This window comes from Myotis nattereri (genome assembly GCF_964212035.1).
Source record: "Myotis nattereri genome assembly, chromosome: 8".
Lineage (NCBI taxonomy): Eukaryota > Metazoa > Chordata > Mammalia > Chiroptera > Vespertilionidae > Myotis > Myotis nattereri.
The window spans coordinates 5,746,270-5,764,967 of NC_138083.1; the positions used below are offsets into that span (position 1 = coordinate 5,746,270).

Genomic DNA, 18,698 nt, shown 5'->3' on the forward strand with positions numbered 1-18,698 from the left:
GATGGGAAGGAGACCTTTGAAACAAATTTAGTCATTCTTCCTGGGCATTTGGGACACAATTATAAGCACTGAATGTTGTAAACAAGTCTCTTGAAGTCTGCTTTTAAAAGCAAAATAGGACATGTTTATTTGGTGGAAATTGCGAACAGGCATCTACCAAGGAAATAAAAGCGACTGTCCTGACGTTATCTAAATGGGTCCTCGTGGCTGTGGGTAGATTTCTATGATGGCATTGTACTCAGCGTTTTAAAGTCCTAGCTCTCAAAGCACAGGGAATGAAGGGAAGATGCAGTGTTCTGAACGCCCTATTAGATGACTCAACCAGTGGCTGGGGCGATGACAAAGGCCACATCAAAGACACAGGCTACAGGTTCACCTAGAAGGGCTCCATGAAATGTGAGCAGAAAACGCAGCATCACCACACTAACAGTTTATGTAATGTGTGATTTAAAAGGGGAGATGCACCTCGATGAATCAATTAAATGTTGTAAATAGAAACTTGCCTATCTCATCTACATCTTTGTATGTTATATTTCAGGTTGGCTCCTAAATCCCTTTCAATCTTTGAGTTGAGAAAATAGGAATAGTCTTATATTGGGGTCTATGTGATAAGTAGCTGCATTTCATGATTTACAGATAATTGGTAACTGGGGGGTGTGAGGGGGATGCTCCTGGAAGAAGCCTAAAGATGGTGAGAGAAACAGGAGGAAGATAGACAAACATGATTTACAGAGAGCCTTCAGGGAGCTCTGGAGTAGGAATTGCATCACAAAATTTGCCCCACCTAGGGGGACTGAGTGGGCTCACCCCATCAATGGGTCAGTGGCTGTGGCCACCACCCCTTCTCCCCGCCGTCTGTGTGTATGTCAGGAGCAAGTTGGTTCCCTTTCGGGAAATCTTTTTAGAGAGGGGCAGATATAAGCATAAGCAGCTATCACCCTTGACAGCTAGGGCGTGGGCCGAGGTGGGTCCCCAGCCTGAGCAGGGACCCGGGCGGGGCACAGCAGCATCTAGCCGGGCACTTGCAGCATGTGGGGCGCAGAATTCTCCTGGCTGGGTGCACCGCCTCTGTGACCTGTGCCTGGGAAGCAGAGGAGACTGGGATGCACACCTGTGGTTCTGTAATCTCAGCACCTGATCCTCCTCTGGGAGCAGCCTGCTCAAAGCAAGTTGGCCGGCTCATGCTGACCACCTCCACCTCCGGGGGTGAGGGGGTACATTCTACACACCGGGCCAGACAGAAGGCTCAAGGCTAGGCATGTGAGCCAACCCTCACTAAATTACAGTCAGTGCTGGGACTTTCTACCACCAACACTACGTGGGTGGGCCCCCGGGACCACCACACACCTAGGGGTGCAGGCCACAGAGGAAAGCCAGCTCAGAGAGGAAGTCAGGTAAACAGGACCCTGGTGACATCATCGAGCCCGCAGATCCGGCCTTGGCTTCTCATTACAAATTCCCTATTGTGCTTAAACCTTTTTGAGTTGGATTCTGGTTCCTTGCTACCAAGAATTGTGACTCATACCCACACATTCTCCTGACTCTTACAGACATTACTCATCCTCCTTGTGCCCCGGAGAATAAGATGGCTGGGCACCATGGATGCCTACTGACCCCCACCACCCTCCTAACCATATCAAAGGTGGGATTAGGGACTTATCTCACTTCGCCTAAAGACACATTTAAAATTCAAACCTTGATTGTCTGCTCCAAGGCCCTAGAAAATCAGTTCCTGCGTTTGCCTATGAGACACAATCATGACTGGGATGAAAGCAGCCAGTCTTTTCTATAAAGACGCATTTCCAAAAGACATTGATTAATCTAGCTGCCCATTCTTCTAAGCAAAACACTAGAGAACTCATCATTTTCCTCCTTATCTAACTACCCAGATGACTGCTTCGTGACTCCTCAAATTTATTGAGTGGCAAAACCGGAAGCAGAGGAGAAATAGGACTGTGTCCTCAGAAGCACCGAGAGCTCAGGCTGCCAGGACCGAAGCAAGGCCTGCTCAACCAGCTGTGCAAAATCCACGGAGAGATGGGGAGAAGTAAACACAAAGCCAAACAAATTAAAAAGAACCTCTTCCTCTTGCGGGAGACTTCTAGAACAGGCCAGGTTAAGTGGGGTTTCTCAGCATGGATAAAGAATTACTAAAAACTCATTAAAATTGTTCCCCATTTCTTAATTTAAAAAAATAACATGTATGCCTTGAATCTATAATGAAATGCTACTTTAATGAACCCAAATTAATTGAAATTAAACACGACAGAACACAACACAGGATTTAAAGGGTAAAGCAGTTAAGGATTCATAAGTCAGAAATGGCGTTTCCCCCCTCCCCAGCAGTAACTCCCCTACAGAGGGGAAGGGAGGGAGAGCCTGCAGACCCAGAAACAGATTTACAAGGAAAATAATTGCTTTCATATTAAAACATTCAAACCCAATTTCTTTTGAACCACTAATGTGTGGATCTTTAAAAATCAATAGCATATTGTGTTTAATGCACGCGAATGAAGATGGATGACGCTGCACTTCCTCGGAGCTCGGCAGTCTCCACTGTAATGCCTTTTGGAATCGCTGTAGCATGTAATTTCTGTTCTTGTTTTCTCTGAACTCCGAGAAGCTTTAAAGGTTTGAGGAGACAGTGGGAGCTCAGTGAAACGTGCTTGATTTGCCCTTCAAAGGGCAACGTTGACCTGCACAGTGGGTGCTCAGCAAGTAGCCCTGGAGGGCGGGGCTGACCACCTGGGTGAGCACCGCATGAAGCCCCGGCCCCTCACAGCCGGCAGCCTGCCAAAAGCAGTCCGATTTATCAAAGCAACGGGCAATGAAAGGGGTCTCATCTGACTCTATCTGGGTCCAGACTAGTGTGTGTGTGTGTGTGTGTGTGTGTGTGTGTGTGTGTCCATGTGCCTTAATTACTCTCATGTAAAAATTGAGAGATTTTTCTTAATGGAAAATTCTGGCTCTCTGGCTCCCCTGTAGAGATGAATAACAATGAGCTGTGAGGCTCACTAAGCCTGCTTTAAACTTTATACAAAATGAAAATGAATACTGTTATTACCACCCTCAAGTCACACAGGGGGAAACTGAGGCATAGAGGAGCTAAGACTGGACTCAGGACTCCAGGTGGTGGCATGAGACCGCCCCCCCCCCACACACACACACACACAAGAGTGCTGGACCCCTGGGAGGCTGCCGCAGCCTCTCCCTCTGGCATCTCCCTCTTACAGTTGCCTTTGAAGATTTCTGCGTGTGCCTGTTAACAACATGGGCAGGTCTGGAGGAGAGCCGGCATGTTCCAGGCTGGGGAGCGCGGCAACAGCCCAGCCTCAGCACAGAGGGTCTACAGTCCAGCGCCCTGTGCAGAGGCTGGGGGCCCCATGGGCATGGAACCCAGGACCCTGCCTCACCTGCCTCGGGACTGGGAGCCCCGAAGACCCTTGCACCCCACTTGGTCCTTTCTTTCTCCCCTTCCTCCTGTTATCAGCTGCGGCCCCTGCCCTCTCTCTCAGCATCATTTCATCCCTGCACATCTGGGAGGCATCATGAGAGGTCAATGAAACGACGTGACAAGCCGGTCACCTGGGGGCTGGGACGGTGGAGGGGCTTTCTCAGTGGGGGTCGGCCTATTCGAAAAAGGCCAGGGACTGAGGTCAGAGCCCTGCTCTCCCTCCTCTAGCTGCAGCTTAGCATCTTAGTCCAGCCGCCTGAGCTCCTAGGGACATCGACAAAACCCGTGCCCGGGGGTCCCCTGGTACTCAGAGCGGGTCTTCCGTGTGCACAGGTGCCCCCCGCCCCCCCCCCCCCCGCACGGAAGCCAGGTCCAGTCCGTGCCCAGGCACCCCTGGGCGGCCGCAGGACCCCGGCAGGACCGGGGAGAGCGCAGGGCTGGCTGCGGCGCGGCTGCTCGCAGATCGGCGCTAGGGGGAGCCCTTGAAGTGTGGAAGCGATTTCTCTGCAAAATAAAAGACGCGCTTCGTCTCTCTCGGTAATAAATTCACAGGCTTGTTTTTTAACCCCCACCAGAGGTTAGATGAGTTTCAGAAAAAGTTTTGATAAATTCATGGCTAACTTTTGAGGTTATGTGAGGCTGTTGTTAAAAAAAATAAAAAGAGAAGAAGAAAGGCAAAGAAAAAAACAGCCTTTTTCTCGGCTGCAGAGTCACGGAGCCGTGAGGGCGGAGGGGAGGGGGGCTTTGGGCTTTGAGTTCTTTCCAGAAGGGTCCACGCAAAGAGGGGCTTGTCAAGACCCCCTCCTGTCCCCGGCGGGGGCGGGGGCGGGGCACGGGGGATGAGGGAGCTCTTTCTGCACCAGGGCTCAGACTGCCGCCCAGACTGCCCCCCCTCCCCCCGCAGGCTGCTCTGCGGCTGGTGGATTTTTCCATTGCTCTCCCTGCAGTCCCGGGCGCTGCGGGCAGGGGCTTCCGCGCTCACCTCTTCCTGGCAGGTAGTCAGGAAGAAAGCAAAAGTTCTAGCCCCTGAGTAGGGGTTAAAAAGCACCAGAACTTTGTCGGATTGATAAGCAGAGGAGAGGGAGGAAGCTGAAGCAAAACAGAGCAGTTAAGGGAGGGGGCGTCGCGCATTAACTATGATTCAGAGACTCAAATGCGCTGAGTTCATTTTTCAATCTGCCTTTAGCTAGGGGAAAAAAAAATAAGGAAATTATAGAAAATTGAGAAACAAACATCTCCGAGAGTGCTTTGCACCCGGGGTGCTTAATGAACACTTAATAATTTCAAATGCTAGTACTTAGAAAAATGGCTTTTGTCCATTCCCGGAACACCAGGTGCCTCGCAGCAACAGCGGAACACTGAAAATAATCATTAACGTCCATGTGGAGGGGCACAGAATTACTTTGTCATGTCTCCGGAAGTTAAGAAAATAAGCAAGCTGAAATTTGAAGAGGTTTAGCAAAGGAGAAACCTTAGAATTAAACTTGCAGTTCTCCCCCTCAATGTCTGAACTTGGACAAGACTAATTAAGGGGGAGAGTGGCCCCCACACCCCTCATGGCCCTGCAAGGCCATAATGAAAATTAGAGGAGGAAGAACATTCAGAGGAAATGGCCAAAAGCTCATGCAGGAAGCAATGCTCTCAGAGCAGATTCTCCGGGGTCCCGCCAGCACCCAGTGGTGGGGTCAAGGCCACTGTGAATGACTTGATGGAGAGGAAGGCAGCGCCCAGAAGCAGAGCCACCATCGCCAGGAGGCCGAGGTGCGGTGGGGCAGGAGCACGGAGGACTATTCTGGTCCCTGGTCTTCTCTCCCTTCCCCTCGGCAGGGAAAGCAACATAAGCATTCATGTGGCAGAAGTTCAAGTGCCCCCAAATACCCTCCCAGATGCCGGCTAGCTCCCCTTCTGAAATTCACCATCCATTACTCCTTCCTCTGGCTTGCCGAGGTCTTCTCCAGACCTGGGCTGGACTCTTAGCCAACAGTCCCCTGCTGTGAGCCATGCTAGCCACCCTCCCTAAGTCTCATGTGGCTAGGCTCTTCCCACGGTCATGAGCACATGTTCAGGATTCATGGGGTTTTCAAGGGCCAGGTTAAAAGTCAGTGTAAGTCAATGCTTCTGGAACCTATGAACTTAGAAACTATACCCCCACTTTACAGGTGAGGCTCTGAGGCAGAGAAGGGATGGCCCTGACCAAGGAAGTAGTTTGCAGCGGTTCTCAACCTGTGGGTCGCGACCCCTTTGGCCGTCGAACGACCCTTTCACAGGGGTTGCCTAAGACCATCCTGCATATCAGATATTCACATTACGATTCATAACAGTAGCAACATTACAGTTATGAAGTAGCAACGGAAATAATGTTATGGTTGGGTCACAACATGAGGAACTGTATTTAAAGGGCCAGAAGGTTGAGAACCACTGAGTTAGAGGGAAATGTCCAGACTCACAGGAGTTGTTCTGAATCCAAAACCAAACTTCCTTCTCCTGCATCACTCCTGACCCTACAGGAGGCCGAAAAGCGGGCGGGGGTGGGGGTGGGGGGGGGCGGTTGACTTTGCAGTCTATTGTAAGAGGCAGCTGGAAGGTGAGGTCTCTGGCATTAGAAGGTCCCTGAAAAAATAAATGCAATGAAAATAGAACTCTGTTCTCAAACTCTAGCTAGATGCTGAAACCTAACCTCTCTCCATTTAAAGGGCGATTAGTAAAGAGCTCGCTGAGCAGATGTCAAAGACGTATTAGCCCCGAAACAAGACTCTCTCCATGATGCAGGCAAGAGGCTTAACAGGGACCTGAGAAGAGAACTACTTTCTCATCATGATCCCATGCGTCTCCGTTTGTCTATATGTCACTTAGAGTTATTTCTTCTCTAAGCTCACCATCGGCCCTCTATGCTGCCGCACCTCGCCACTAGCACCTTAGTTAGAATTAGTCCTAAAGGCTCACCTGTCTCCAAAACCAAATAGACCTTGCCCCTCCTGAAGGCCAGGTGCCAGGGGAATGGCCCAGGGAGATGAGCCCTGAACCTTTCATCACTTTGTGCCCCACCTGGAGGTCTGTGGACCAAGCCTGAGGTTACGGTGTGACATCCCACCCCATCCTTTGATTCCATTTGGCTCCTGGCTCCAGCACTTCACTTAGAAGGTTCTAGAACAGGATTCAGACTTCCTTGAGGGCTGTACTGAGAAGGAGCTTGCCAACTCCAAGGTGAGGAGGGTTTTCAGGAAGTCCTTCAGAAGCAGAGCAGTCTAGAACAGTCTCCTTTTCAGGTTTGGGACTGAACCTGAACTTCCCAAGATTGAACCCAAACCTGAAAAGGAGGCTTGTTTTTGTAACGTTGACCATAACCATGCATTTCTCTTTCTAATACCCATTTTTCAACTTTTCTTTAATTATGGTCCTGCCCTCCCACATCCCCACCTGGACCAGCCCCTACTGCCCCGCCAGTAGGCCTTCCCACCCTCTGTCTGCCCAGAAGTCAGAACTCAGAGCATATCATTCCATTTCAACGGGAATCTATTAGTGATCACGAAGGGAGACACTTAGCGTTTTAGATAAATAAATAAATAGAAGTTAAGTGCTGTGTGCCTCAATTTCCAGCATTTGAGTGTGTATGCAAAAAAACTCTGATCCAAGGAAGGAAAGGAAAGGTATGATAAAGAAGGACAGCCACAGCCCACATCACTCCCCCTGCAGAGGGCCGGATGGAGGGGCCTTGAGGATGGAGGTGGTGGGCCTTGGAAACGGCCCCTCCCTGTTGCTGCTTATGCGAGCCCACCCTCCCTCTTCCGCGGCCTTGTCAGGAGCCCTCATTTGGGAGCTTAATCACATCAGCAAGCTCACCGCACTGCATTTGTAATGACTTGTTTACCAGTCTGTGCCGGCTCCTCTGCCAGACTGGGCTCTCCCTAAGGACAAGGGCCATGTCATGTTCTTATTTGCCTCGCTTCCTGCTCCCACACACTGCCTGGCACGGCTCGGCCTCCGGTAATTGCGTGGGCACCTCGGGCTGCGGGGCTGTAATCTGCTTCGCAAAGGTGTCTCAGTTCACCACCCTGTCCACGCTCTGCGCGAGGAGGCCCAGACCACCTCCTACTTCTCCCCTCTCCGGGGCCTGAGGGGCTCTGCTGCTCGCAGATGCACAGAACGTCATTAAAGCATGAGTCAGAGGCATCTGCCTGTTTACCTGCGCTGCCCCTACTTCCTGTGGGAGCCATCACTCCCGCCCGGGCTGGAGCAGAGAGACCCCAGCCCCTCCCTGCCAGATGCCTGGCCCAGTCCGAGCCACTCAAATCCCCCGGGTGGGTCCAGGAGAGACCCAGGCCCGCCCTGGTCCATGAGAAGCCAGCATGAATGTGGGCAGCTAGGCAGGTACCAGAGGAGCCGGAGATATGACCCAGGAGAAAGCCCAGCCAAGAGATGGAGAAACTGAGTCCCATTGACATCCCTGGTCCCTCCTGGGTCCAGCCAGCCTGAAGCCTGTCTGTCACAGGAGATAATGAATATTTTGTTGTTGTTGTTCAGACCAATGAGAATCGAGTTTCTTTTCCTCACAGCCCAAAAGTCCTTCCCAAGGCAGGGTGCAGAGTTGAAATCCCACCTCCAGCAGCACCATTTCGGGGTGTCTGTCTGGGGACAATGAAAGCTTACAAAGAGAGACATTGCTCGCATATTGTGGCTTCAGCCCTGTGAGCCTCTCATTTTATCCCGGGAGTCTGGGCTATGGCCACAAACCCCACACTGAGCAGGAAGGGCCGAGGAGTCCAGCTCTGGCCCCTGTGTATAATGAGGGGTGAGGACACTGCTCACCCTTTGACTGGAGCCTCCCCTGTTAGTGGCTGCCCCCCTTGCCCCCCCCCCCCCCCCCCCCCCCCACCGAGCTCCCGGGCGGCCGGAGCCTTCTGGGATTTAGCCGAGTAACACTTCGGGCTCCGAAGCCTGCAAATCAATTAATCTCTCCTGCAAGTCGCTCAGCGGGCCTAATGAATTGGCCAGGCACAGAGGAAGGCCTGCGTGGCTCTGTGTCCTTCGCAGTGGCGGGCTCTGGGAGCAGCCTGAGACATCGTGCCTCTGCTGAGGAACAAATCTATTAATATTTGGAGAGAACATCAAATGTACCCAGTGGGCTTAGAGTTTGGTCAAGAGAAACTCACTTCTCTGTGATTAAAAAATATAGTCTTATCATCCCTCTGCGTGTTTATCTACAGTGGCCCAGGGAGGGCAGGGTGCAAGGTCGGGTAGAAAGCCCCTCCTGCCCAAGGGCATTAGAAGTACCACTTCTCAGGAAGGAAGTACTCTGGCATGCTGCTGATGGGACAGTAAACCGGGAAGCATTCTGGAAGTAAGCATTTTAAAGTGAACAGCCTAAGACTCAAAGACCCAGCAATTCCTCCCCCTGGGTCTTCCCTAGAGAAACCCGCAGCTCAGGCCGTGGAGTTAGGGACAGTGGTCCCAGGAGCAAGACGCAGCAGTGACATATGGAGATGGCCCACTGCCCTGGTCAGGAGAAAGGCCACGTACATCAGAGCACCTTCCCCCAGAGAGACCCTGTTACAGGGTGAGATCGGTCATATGCATCAACCGTGAGAAGCTATGCAGAGTTGTTGAGTAAAAAAAGTTGTACGGTGAAATGTGCAGCGCGGTCCACTCGTGTTAGACACATGCACACGCACACACGTGTGCAGATAATGATCTGGCAGATGCCCTCCAAACTCCAAACTGTCCTTTTGTCTGCCGAGGGCATCGGGGGGAACAGATTTACCTGGGGGTGTGGGGCGGGTGGTGGTCAGAGCAAACAGGCGCCTCAATCACCTGCTCCATGTGCGAAGGGAAGCATCACATGGTTACAGTGCATGGCTCAGCCTCTTGGCTCCTCTAGGTGGAGCCTCACTTTTCCCAAGTCCTTTCTGAGCACAGGGGCGCCGGGCCCGTCTCAGAGGCTTTCTAATCAGCCTCCCGGCGTCCCCTCTGCTCCCGCCCTATCCGCCGCAATCCTCGCGCACCCTGCGCCTGGAGGGGCCTTTCTGAAGCCCGCATTGCATGGGCACTCCTGCCCTCCACCCTGCACCCAAATCCTGCAGTGCCTCCCCATTGTTCTCAGGAGAAAGATGAGCCTGCCCCCCACCCCGCACCACCAAGGTCTGCAAAGCCTGCAGATATACAGTACACCCCCCCGCCCCCCAGCCTTCCCCCTCAGCAGACTCAGGCTCAGTCAACCTCTCAGAATCGTAGAAATGCAGAGTTTGGCTCTGGCCAGTTTTGCTCAGTGGTTAGAGTGTCAGCTGGAACACTGAAGGTTTGTGGGTTCAATTCCCGGTCAAGGGCATGAACCTCAGTTGTGGGATCGACCCCCACCCCAGGTCAGGGCATGTGCAGGAGGCAACCAGCTGATGTATCTCTCTCACATCGATGTTTCTCTCTCTCTCTCTCTTCTTCTCCCTCCCCCCTTTTTCTCTCTCTCTAAAAGTCAATGGGAAAACATATCCTCATGTGAGGATTAAAAAAAACAAAAAAACAAAAAGAAAGGCAGAGTTTGAAGCTGCCTGAGAGCCCCATTCGGCACCCCCAGTGAGGCAGAGAAGGCAGGGTCTGGGGGCGGATCTTTGCAGAATGTCATCCCACGGCCTCACCCCCACCTGCTGGATGTAGAGTCTAAATCTATGCAGGTCTAGATTAGACAATACAAGCCAGCGGGGGTCCTACTGACAGAGCCGTGGTCCCAGGGCGGGGCTCAGCCCGGTGGGGGTGACTCGCAAGCCTCGTGTTAAATAGCACTGAGTGACACAGTGAGAAGGCTGCTCCTGTAGCCTGCCTCATTAAGGAAAGACAAAAGTCTCGCCTGGGAGCTGATGTCCCTCTAACACCTCCCTCACACTCCAGTCTCCTTCTGTGAAGGGAGTAGACCTAGGGCCATGCCTTCTGCCCAGGGCAGAATCCAGCTAGACTTACTTACCGGAAAACACTGTCTGTTCCCAGTGTTTTCCATTCTGTAACGTGTTCTTAATGGCTCACGATATTGGTTTTCTGTTCTCATGGCAATAAACAGTTTCTCTTTAAAAAATAGATGTACTTATGTTTGTGGTGAAAAAATTTTAAATGAAGTAAAATGAACAATATTTACATTTTCTGTAAGTGAGCCTAAGGATAACATAAGCCAATCATCGTGTAGGTGGCGGCAGAGGCAGCATCGCTGAAGGTGCAAGTGACTGACTGGAGTTTGGGAAGCCCATTGACCACTCTTGTGGCCCCCAGCAAGTAGCTCTGAGTCTCGGATCCTCTGTGAGCAAAATGGGAATAAGGTCCTCGTCACAAGTTTGTTGGGGGAACTCAAGGGGGACGAACTTCCTAAGTGTAAGGTACCCTCTGCGTTTAGTTATTGAGAATTTTCTAGAATCTCACTGTGAGATGTAGCCCCGAACTTCACCGTGTTTACTGCTCCAAGCCCTGCCAGCTGCAGGAAATCACAAAACCATAACCTTGGTGTCATTCTTATCATTCAACAAAACATCTCCCTCAATCAATACGACTTCAGATGTGTCATCCGGGCACAAGGCCACTCTCTCCTCTTCAGTGTTCCAATTTTAGTCTGTGTTCCAGCAGACGCAGCGCGTCCCAATGTGCCCAGCAAAAGCCAAATAATTAACCCCAACCACATCAATGTTCCCCATTCAGATCGGCAAGTGCGTTTCTAAGGAAATAGAGAAGGAAACACATGACGGAATGTTTCAGTGCATCCCAGCCCTGGAGTAGATAGAACAAATCTCAGTTAATGGAGCGGGTCCTTTTAACACAAAGTATTTCAATAATAAAAAATAAATAAAGGCTGATATATCATCGGCTAGAGAGAAAGAAATGTGCCTATAAACACAAGAACAGAACAAATCTAATTAGGAAGTTCTTTTTTGCAGCCCAGGGTCAATAACTGTGATATTAGGAGACCAGCAATAGGGCTGTATGCTGATGAGTTTTAAGCTCCCAGAGTCCAGAGAGTCCCACTTGAAACGCAAGCAGAATTCAATGAGATGGTGTTCATCGCCCACGGTGCCCCACACTGAAAAGAAAAGTACATATTCATTTCGGTGCCGTGACCTCATCAGAGAAGTTCATTAGGAATTGTGTAACCACAACAAAGGGGAGTCGGTAGAGGCTTCCGTTGGTGTATGGATGGATGTACCACCCACTTCGTATGGGTGTGTGGGTTTTTCGATTGCTTTTTCTAATGGAAAAATAACACCTGAATGCAAACACGTGTGCAATGGGCTTGCACACATACCTGCAAATCTTCTCTTCTTAAGTGAGACACTGACTTGGGAAGTAAACATCACAGAGATCATTTTCATGACCAGACTCCTTGAACTTCCCCTTAAGCTAGAAAACGTGGTCTTTGGCTGACCCACACCAGCTGGCTCACGTTGGCATGGAGTGGTTGCCAAGCGGAGACCTGCCCCCCAGTTATTAAGTGAGCGCCAGAAAGGCAGGTGTTCATGTGAGATGAGAAGCCACCCAGCAGGGTCCCCTCACACATTTAACCTAAACCCTGACTTTTGAAACATGTTGTCCCCAATGCCACCTGGAAGACACGCTTCAATATCTTGGTTAATCCCCAAGGCAACAAACCAATCCATTAAGACACCACACAAGTTTTAGTGGTTTAGCGCTAAAAACACTGCGTGGGAAGTTGGGGCACGTGAGAATTCCTCACTCCCCTGCTCTATAGGAGGACTTGCTGTTTATCTTCAAAGCAGTTCCAGGGATGGTCTTTTTTCCTCCTTTACCACAGTGGTTCTTAAACATATTGTGCATGAAAATTTCCACTCAGTTGTAGACACCAACTATACTCTTAGGATTGCATTTGTAGATTTTTCAAAGATAATTTTGACTGCAAGTGGTTTTGACTAAAAGGCTAGTTTTAGAAATGAATCCCGCTAGAGGGTAAGAGAGGATCCAGATTAAAAGGCATCAAAGTGCACATCTTCAGGTTCAGAGTCACTGTCTTCAACTATCTTTACAGAACTTTCACCTGTAACACTGAGGTGGCAACTCACATGCCATGTGCCTGCCTCCACACCCTCACCTGCATTTGGTGTTGTCACTGTTCTGATGTTTGCCATCTAAGAGGTGTGGGCATACCTCACTGTGGTTTAATTTGCACTTCTCTTGTGGCTGATGACATTGAGCATCTGTCCACATACTTGCATGTCTTCTTGGGGCTGGTTTTGTTGTCCTTTCAATTGAGCCTGACCTTCAAGGAAGCTCAAGGTCAGAGGCTTACTTCTGCTTATTTGGCTGTTCATTAAAAAACACTTACTGAGGACCTGCTATGGTGCCAGGGCCCGGTACAAAGATGGAGATGCCTGTCATCTGGGTAAACAGGGTCCTTATTATCTGAAATCTTTGCCACTGCGAAAGGCCACCAAGAATGAATTCATTCACAATGGGGACCAAAAATGTTATGGTAAATAGTGAAGAATTGAGGACTTTGAGAATTTATCTTGAAAAACAAAGAAATCAAAAGCTATTCTCATCAGTTTTCTCTAGTTCATTTGTCACCTGATCTGATTCTGCCAATGATTATGAATCAACCCAGTGGTCACTTCCATCAACTTCATGAAATTCTATGTTTTGAGCATGATTTGTCACTTGGCAGTCAATGTACATTATATGTGAAAACTAGAGGGCTAGTGCATGAAATTAATGCACAGGGGGGGGGGGGCGGTCCCCTTAGCCCAGTCTGCACCCTCTCCAATCCGGGACCCCTCGGGGGATGTCTGACTGCCAGTTTAGACCTGATCCTGGCAGTCAGACATCCCTCTCACAATCCTGGACCGCTGGCTCCTAATCGCTTACCTGCTTGCCTGCCTGGTCATCCCTAACTTCCCCCCTGCCAGCCTGATTGTCCCTCACTGCCCCCCCCCCCCCCCGCTGGCCTGGTCACCCCCAACTGCCCCCCCCCCGCCAGCCTGGTTGCCCCTCACGGTCCCCCTGCCAGCCTGGTTGCCCCATGCAGCCTGCTTGTTCAGTCGTTTGGTCGTCCCTCACTAACCCTCCTGCCGGCCTGGTCATAGGCAGCCATCTTGTGATGGCATGAAGGTTAATTTGCATATCACCTCTTTATTATATAGGATTACCCTGAAGGGCAGGAATGGATGCTAATAGGGGAGGGAGGGTGGGAGAGAGAGGGGGAGAGGGGCGGTGGGGAGAGAGAGAGAGATAGAGAAAGACATGGAGAAAGAGATGGAGAAAGCTACTAAATTTATCAATTTATCAGCAATTTATTCAGGAAGGTCTTTATCCCATGACAATCATTGTGTCCCCAGCCAACCTCTGACTGGGGTGCCCCATAAAGAATGCTTGGATTACAAGGTTTTTCCTCAAGTAGGTGTTTGCTGTCCTTGGAACATTCAGTATTTGATATCTAAGAACCTTCTCTCACTAATTCCTTCAATGAGGCAGCTTGAGCTCCTGGGATTAAATCCACCTAACGCCATACCTCAGCCCTGATCCTGAAGTGAGCGTGGGAGAGGAAAGATGTTCTCTGAAATATTGATACTCCTGCCTATCCTGGGATGTCTGGTAAGTCAACTCTATTTGATATCTGAAAAGAAACTTCCAGTTTCCCCCACCCCCTTGCTGGAAACTTGGATGAGATAGACAACTGAATTTAGATTTTAAAAAAAGACAGTTCTCAGGAGAATCTCAAAGACTCCAACCACTATAAAATATTATACATTAGGTCTTTATCCTTCATAGCTCCTATGGCCTTCTGCTTACTTATGACTTCACTGCCAAGCCATCTGTTGTTCGAATGATTAGTACCAAGCTATCAGAGTAGTTTAAAAGAGAGGGACATTAAGCATCCTTTTAAAAAATATTTTTTATCCTCCTAAATTATTGACAGGAAGGTTCTCCAAAAATAAAGAGGACAAAGAATCAGTTATAACATCTTCTTGCAGTCCCTGCACACAAGTATTCCTGACTACTTATTTTTTCAATGTTTTACTGACTCTAGTTGGCCTATGAGGACTAGGGCCAAAGGTTTTTCCTGCTTTTTGATTAGAAAATCCTCCCCCCACCCCACAGATCACTCTCAATTTCTTTTTTTGACTTCATTACGTTCCCCCAAGTTACAGCCTCTCAGGTCACCCCAAACAGATCACCTATCACTGTCCTGCCAAAAAAATATGCACACTTGCATGCACTTGAAAGTACACTCATGGGTGCACACACACACACACACACACACACACACACACACACACACACTGAGAAGCCAGCTCTGATTTCTCCACCCACTACCTGCTCGGTCAAAGGAGATGAGAACGTTGTTTATAAATGGTGGACAACCAAGGCCCACCTTTCAATGCCTTTGAAGTTACAGCACTTTGTCTTGGAATAACAACACTCTCAGAGTGCCTGTCCCTCCACTGTGAGATATTGGCATTGCATGGTGTTGGCAAAAAAGTCCCCAAACCACTTTGATTTCTAGGCGGTATTGATTTTAAGGTACTCTGCCACCCTCCAAAGTGATGGTGTCCATTCATGACCTGTCTACGGGGCTTGCTGGCTTACCAACCAGCCATCCCTGTTCCCCTGGCAACAAGCAGCAGGCGTGATTGATATTCCCTGGGCCAATGCTTGGGCCACATCCCGCAGGCTCACACCTGCCGTAGTGTCTGCCCAAGCTGTGGCCCAGGGAGCCTTTTGAAAATGGTCGCTGGTGACCCAACCCTCTGCTCGAATAATCAACATGAACGTGCCGGTGGAGACATCTGTCACCACTCCAGCTGTTGCTGCGACCTTGTCACCTACACGGGGACTACGTTCCCAGGGAGAATCTGAACTACTGAGGGCCTCTCGTTTCTTAGTTCCACATTCAGGCTTTGTTTCTGATTTTTTTTTTCTGTTTGGTTCCAGTTTTATCCTTTGGCACCCCGTTTGCGCTTAGGATTTGGGTATGACAGCCACTGTTGGGCTAGAAGTGTACAAAAGTGGAGTTTCTCCCAGTGTATAAGGAGTCTCCAGATCTCCGCTGGTGGTCCATGGGGGCGGGCAGGGCAGTCCCAGAGGTTGACAAGAGCTTTTAAAGAGAAGAAGGGGTGAAAAGGACAATAAAATTCAGAGGCTTTCTCAGGAGTCTCCCTGGGTCTCCCTGAGCACACAGGGTACTCGGGAAGAGGTCCCCACTTCCACTGGAGGACGTGTGAAAGAGCGCCCCCTGAGGGAGGAGGGCAGAGCAGCTGGTGTCCTCACCTTGGGCTGACATAGCCCCATACCCAAAGCACAAGGCCAGACGAACTGGGTGGTGACTGGACTTCAGCCCCTACGGACACAATCCACAGAGCCACACAAGGAGGCTCCGCCCACCCCTATGCAGCCTGTCTCCGGGCCTTCTTCCGGAAAGGAAGCCAATGCATCCCACAGTCCAACACACCCACTTTAGGATGGATGCTACCTATACCACTTGGACAACTCTTCTTGAGTGGTTCTGTTTCTATGATGATATCTTGATTTAGGTTTAAAAATACAACTTTCCTAACCAAACTGAATACATAACAGCACGGACGAGGTACATCATTGTCCACTGAATGTACGTATGTGCCGTGGCCCTTCTCACTTAGAAACACATGTTGGGGTGACTTCTGTTCGATTGCAGATGGGGGAGAGTTATAAAAACGCTATAGTGGTTGAGTTGAAGCCCCCGCAAAAACGTATGTCCAGGATAAAAGATACAGTTCATGGAGCGTGCGACTGTGGCCTTGGAAAAGGGGTCTTAGCAAATGGAATTAAATGAAGACTCTCAAGATAAGATGATCCTGGATTTAGGGTGGGCCCGAAATCCCATGACAAGTGTCCTTAGAAAGACAGAGGGAGGAGGCCATGTGAAGACAGAAGCAGAGACTGGAGTGATGCTACCACAAGCCAAGGATGCCTGGAGCCACCCGAAGCTGGAAGAGGAAGGAAGGTTCCTTTCCTAGCATCTTCAGAGAGAGTATAAGATTCCCGATCTGCAGAACTATAAGAGAATAGACTTTTGCTGTTCTAAGCCACCAAGTTTCCAGAAATTTCTTTAGCAACCCTAGGTACAGTGGCTTCAATGGCTCCCTAGGTCTTCCATGGACACCAGCGCACACCAGCCTGCCTGAACTCAATCTGCCCTCCCCAGATTCTCTGTTCTCACCCCTGAGCCTTGACACACCACTCCCCAGTTCAGAAAACCTCTGTCCTATTCTCCCCGGATCTGAACTTCCAGAAGAAACCCTGTTGCTCCCAAGAAAATTCCCCCTTTGGGTTCTTCCCTTAACACTGCCCTTGTCCTTCACTAGACAACAGAGACCATTATTACCACGTGTCCCCCATTCACCTGGCACTCACCTGGCATATGCCAGGCTTTACGGCTGCATGCTCATTATGCTCAGGAGATAGTAACAGCCAACACCCTTCTGCTTAGAGTCTGCAAAGCACTCACCACACACAGGAGCTTACTTGGCCCTGACACTGAGCCATTGAGTAGGTAAGACCTACATCGACAGCCTCGCCCAATGGTCGGCAAACTGCGGCTCTCGAGCCACATGCAGCTCTTTGGCCCCTTGAGTGTGGCTCTTCCACAAAATACCAATTTCTGCACATGGGCCACAAAGTTTCAGTCGCACTGTATGTGTGCGCCCGCACGTGGGATTTTGTGAAAGAGCCACACTCAAGGGGCCAAAGAGCTGCATGTGGCTCGAGAGCCGCAGTTTGCTGACCACTGGCCTAGCCTAACGGACAGATCTGAGGAGAAAGCTGACCCCAAATATCAGAGCTAGTAGGAAAGCTCTGACATTTGGGACCACTGTTGGGTTGGTTGGGGGCTGGATTCACCCAAGCACACCCCCATGGGCAATTCCATTGGCCGTATCTATTTGAGGAGGAGGAAAGGAATGGAGTTAAGGATGAGGGACACAGGCATTCCCTGATATTTTCCCCACCCCACCCCCTCATCCCAGCCTCTCCCACATGATCTTAACCCTCCAAATGCCACAAACACAGTGCTTTCCCATCCACAATCGGCCATCCAGTTGAGCAAATACCTATACCGATTTCAGTTCTCACTGAGAAACCAATCTTTGTCCTTGCCTACCAGAACAGGCTTTGGGGGCTGGGGGTTGGGGGTTAGGGGTTGGGAGTGGAGGGGGAGCAGGAAAGTAGCTCCAGTGCCTGTAGGGGGCACTGGAGCTACACAAAGGTGGAGGATATGTCCCCAGGGAGCAAAACTTCAGCCACCAGACAGAGCCCATGGTCAGCCCTTGAGTCAAACAGACAACAATCAGCCACAAAAGGATGGTAATTCAGTCACTGCTGGCCAGACAGGACCCTGCAGCCTTTTCACAGATGGTCTTCATTTTCCCAGTCAATACCCAGCAAGCAAGGCTAAGATGGGGCTCATTACTGCTGGGGAGAGGGGAGAAAGGGAGGGAAAATTGAGGTCCAGAGAAGTTAAGTAATTTGTGCTGGTTGCCCAGTGAGTGCAACTTAAAATAGCCCATGTTCCAGGAAGCAGTCTCCATTAGTTCATCCTTTATTTATTTCCGAGCATGAAGAGTGGACCTCTTACCGCTTCACATGTAAGCAGTGTTCCCTGCAGCTCTTAACACATAATAACTACTTACTCTTCTATTTCACGTGGACAGGCAGGCCCATCCGCTGACCTATTTCAGCCTCACAATGGTCCGGTGGAAAGAACCAAGTCAACTTTTTTAAAAACGTGGGAAGGTAGACACACCAAGAGTTCTGACTCCCTTTTCCTAGGTCCTGCAGGACACCTGTGTCCAGTACACGTGCCCAGTGCTCAAGGGTGTCTGTCAACTTCTCAATATTGGATTCTCAATCAATCTCACTGGGGATTCTCACTGGCATCCTGTCCACTAGTTTAGGGTCATGTTGACTGTCCCACAGATGTCACACCTTTGTGACACCACCTGTACCCCCCTGGACTTTGGGCTCCTGAGGGCAAGGGTGGCTGTCTCCTGCTCACCCTGCATCCCCAGCAGCCTGGTGCCTTTTCACGCCCAACATGATTCACCTCCAAGGAGAGCATTACCTGCCATTTCGGAAGAAGCCTGCCCTAGGGTCCTGCGTGGGTCCAGCCCCTCGAGTGGGGGAGGGTGGCAGTCTCTTCTCAGCACCCAGAGTGGCTTGCGTAGTCTACTCGCTCTGAGTCGAACTCGACCCTGCAAGAAACTCCCTCTGTACCTGTGGACAGAGAAGCACA

The 18,698-nt window shown here is 50.3% G+C and overlaps 1 protein-coding gene across 1 annotated transcript in view; it reads right to left on the reverse strand.

Moving 5' to 3' along the window:
• Nucleotides 1–18,698, reverse strand: part of ZNF831 (zinc finger protein 831) — a gene marked incomplete at both ends in the record, with an annotated part of 57,662 nt that overhangs the window by 22,268 nt on the left and 16,696 nt on the right. Inside the window, one exon of the mRNA XM_081098009.1 lies at nt 18,528–18,679. Coding sequence (XP_080954135.1) covers nt 18,528–18,679 — 152 coding nt within the window. The remainder of the gene's footprint in view (nt 1–18,527; nt 18,680–18,698) is intronic.